This window comes from Salvia hispanica, chromosome 6 (genome assembly GCF_023119035.1).
Source record: "Salvia hispanica cultivar TCC Black 2014 chromosome 6, UniMelb_Shisp_WGS_1.0, whole genome shotgun sequence".
Taxonomy (NCBI): domain Eukaryota; kingdom Viridiplantae; phylum Streptophyta; class Magnoliopsida; order Lamiales; family Lamiaceae; genus Salvia; species Salvia hispanica.
The window spans coordinates 27,550,942-27,554,243 of NC_062970.1; the positions used below are offsets into that span (position 1 = coordinate 27,550,942).

Genomic DNA, 3,302 nt, shown 5'->3' on the forward strand with positions numbered 1-3,302 from the left:
CAGAACAACAAGCCTCAACATTGTTGTTTCCTCTTTTTCTTCTTCTTCAATTCCTGTATCTTGTCACAAATCCTTGAATCATGCTGACCAATCTCGCCACATTTGCCACATTTCCGACCAGGCTTCGACAACTCTCTTATTTCTTCTCTCAAGGCGTGAAAGACGTCGACCAGAACCCTTGGTGCTGACAACATCAGGTGGATGAACTTCTATTTCACTAGGAACTTCTGAGCCATAAAAATTCTCAATCATCTGTCTCTTTTCACTTGTAGACAATACATTTCGCTCACCAAGTACTTCTTTTTTCCCTTCAGCCATAATATGTCTAAATGCACGAATTTAACCACCATCTCCCTCAATAAGCCATGCGATATCATAAAAATCTACATGTATATCCATGTATTCCTGCTTCGTCTCATCCACAGCAATAAATGATTCAATATTATCATCAAAACCAAAATGCACAGGCTTGACAAATATAGACTTCAACCAGCGTCCTCCATGTAAGACATAAGGGACTAACTTTAATTTTTTGTTTCTCAAGACCTAAAATATGTGAGTGCAAACGAGCCCAAGCCTCTCAAACATCTTACAACCACATGCATATGAATCACAAGAAATTGACTATGAAATTGTCCAGTTCTTTGAGAACTTATCATTAACCACATAAATCTCATTCTCACCAACGGTTGACACTGTCACCATAGTGACATTATCGACTGCTTCCTCAATCTCACTCTGAATTAGTTTGAAACCACTGTCACTATAAATTGTTGATGCATGCTTCTCAAGAGCCGAATTTGTTTTCAAAGTTGGAATTGTGTTAAAATCCAAGTATTCAAGGCTATTATTGTTGCTCCTTTGGCCATCCAATGCATTATTGTAATACATAAGAAATTCAACAAGATTAGATCGAGACTTGGAGTACCTCTTGAAGAATATGTTCTGAGATTCAGATATAGATGTGGTCTTTATCAGTGAACTCATTAGAAAATCCCTAAAATATGCAGGAACTTGTAGTTCATCAAGTAATTAAAATACTTCATTTAAAGGCAAATATATTTCAGCAGACATAAAATATGTTTCCAAAGGAAGATGCGTACCCAATATTTTTGTGAGTCAAACATAGAGGAAAACCACTCATTGTCCTTAAGCCCATATTTTTCCATTACATTATTCCAGGATTCTTCAAATTCTTCAGGCTCTATCAACTCAGACCAAACACAACTGTTTAACTCCTTTTTCAAATCTTCATTGCCAAGTTGACTCTTTGGTAACTTTTCCACAACTTTAAACATGATGTGCCACATGCACCATCGATGTCTTGTATCAACAAGGACTCTTTCCACAACAACCTTCATCCCCAAATCCTGATGTAATGATCAATTTTGTTGCAGATTCCATGCATTTGACAAAACGTTCAAACAACCATGAGAAAGAATCGACATTTTCTTTATATAATAAGCCTGCACCAAATGTTACAGGTCTTCCATGGTTGTCTTTTCCTGTGAACGGTGCAAATATCATGCAGTACCTGCATTAAATCGATTGATCAAAAAGATCCAATAAATGTCATGCAGTACATGCATTATAAGTTAGTTCATTCTGTTAGGTAAATACTTCATCTTGTCGAAGTTTTACTACATTCAACTAAGAATTCTAAATACTTATGCACTCACATCATTCCAGTAGACTATTAATTCATTATTGACAGTTACTAGTACCTTCTATAAAGTTATTGCATTAATACAGTAAATGTTTTATGCATATGCAAGTTGATCACATCAATAATCATTTTACTATAAACAACATACTTCATACCTGTTAGTTGAATAGGTTGTGTCAAACGATACTATATCACCGTAGAGATGGAAATTCTTCTTAGCAATGGGATCACACCAGAAAAGACGAGTGAGCCTATCTTTGGAGTTCACCTCAAAATCATAAGTGAATGCCGGACAATTCTCCTTCTTTCGGCTCATTTCATTAAGTATTATTTGTGCATCTGCCCCATTAGTAAATGCTCTCAAGTCGCGCCTATAGATTCGAACTTCTACAACCGTACAACCAACATAATCCAGCCCACCAAGAACCTCATTCAGCAACTTAAAAGTCAACGTAGGACCTATGTTTGCACTTGCACAATCTAATATAAATTTCTGATGCATTAGATCAATGTTGCGATTCAGCCTCATGAATCACCCTAAACCCTAAACCCTAAACCCTTTTCTTCTGACCTTCTCTACTGCATGTTAGATTTTGTATACAAGAAATCACCTTTCGAGTGATTGAATACTGTTAAAACTCTTATTTTATTTTCCAGAAGGAATAAACAGATTATTTTTGTCATAATGTTGTTATGTTTTACATTTAATGGATGCTTATTACATGTTTAAATGTATAAGTAACTTAACAAAGTCTAAGTCTTTGTTTCAGTAGACCGGTTGTGGGCGTCGTTCACTTTAAGGTAACACGGTCAGTTCTGAACTAAGATGACGTTGGTGTGGTATAGGATGATCTAACAGCGAGACAGTCTTTATGCTATCTCCTGAAAGACGAGGTCTTGTAAATTATTATTTCTTAATCAATGTACGTTAGCATTGAGCATACGGTATTGATTATGCACTATTTTGACTTGCCAAATGGTGCGGGTTTTTCGCAACCCAATAAGCCTGGTATATTGGGTAGTGGTGATTAATATCTAGCGTTGCTAGGATTGCTATTATGTTGAATCGTGCGTGAGGTGAGTCTCGTTTGATAACATCCTCAAGAGAAGCTTGAAATAAGGTTTTATTATTCGGAACCTAGCTAGTTGGAGTTTAATTACTCTATGAATAATAAATAAGATTTTCTTACTGAGTCCTCTCTTGGAATATATAAGATATTAATTAATTAAGTCCATAGCATACAATAATTAATTAATGGATGTTTCTATCTTAAGCGCGGGAAATAAATATCAAGTAATGGAAACCCGAAATACTTATAATTTCGGATTTGGATGGGGAGTGCAATATTACTTCTGTAGTGGCTGCTCGTAATATTCCAATTATAAGCTTATATTAAATTGGGTTTAATTTAATTAGTTAAAAGCTAATTGGAGGAGTGTTAGGTTTGGTATACTGAAAAGCATGTTTCGAGCAGTTTCACGCGAATAGAATCTTGCTTGAATACGTAAAACTCTACAATCCACTTTTAACCCGATTCAGTATTATTCGAGCAGTCTCGCACGAATAGAATCATTATTATTATTACATTGTGTTTGCTTGTGCATTTATAAGATGTTTTACAAACATTTAAATGCA

At 35.3% G+C, this 3,302-nt stretch overlaps 1 protein-coding gene across 1 annotated transcript; it reads right to left on the reverse strand.

The window, feature by feature from the left end:
- Nucleotides 1–624: 624 nt before the first annotated feature.
- Nucleotides 625–1,361, reverse strand: LOC125195051 (protein FAR1-RELATED SEQUENCE 5-like). The gene is made up of 2 exons (XM_048093255.1): nucleotides 1,104–1,361; nucleotides 625–945 (listed from the first exon to the last, which is right to left on the reverse strand). The coding sequence occupies exons 1-2, from the start codon at nucleotides 1,359–1,361 to the stop codon at nucleotides 625–627; spliced, it is 579 nt and encodes a 192-aa protein (XP_047949212.1).
- Nucleotides 1,362–3,302: the final 1,941 nt, after the last annotated feature.

Excerpts from the sequence above, each read along its gene's own strand:
- LOC125195051 (XM_048093255.1), bottom strand. The coding sequence starts at position 1,361 with ATGAAGGTTGTTGTGGAAAGAGTCCTTGTTGATACAAGACATCGATGG. Across the intron at positions 946-1,103 it reads TTGACTCACAAAAATATTGG|AACATATTCTTCAAGAGGTA; the intron begins GTACGCATCTTC and ends TCTGAATCTCAG.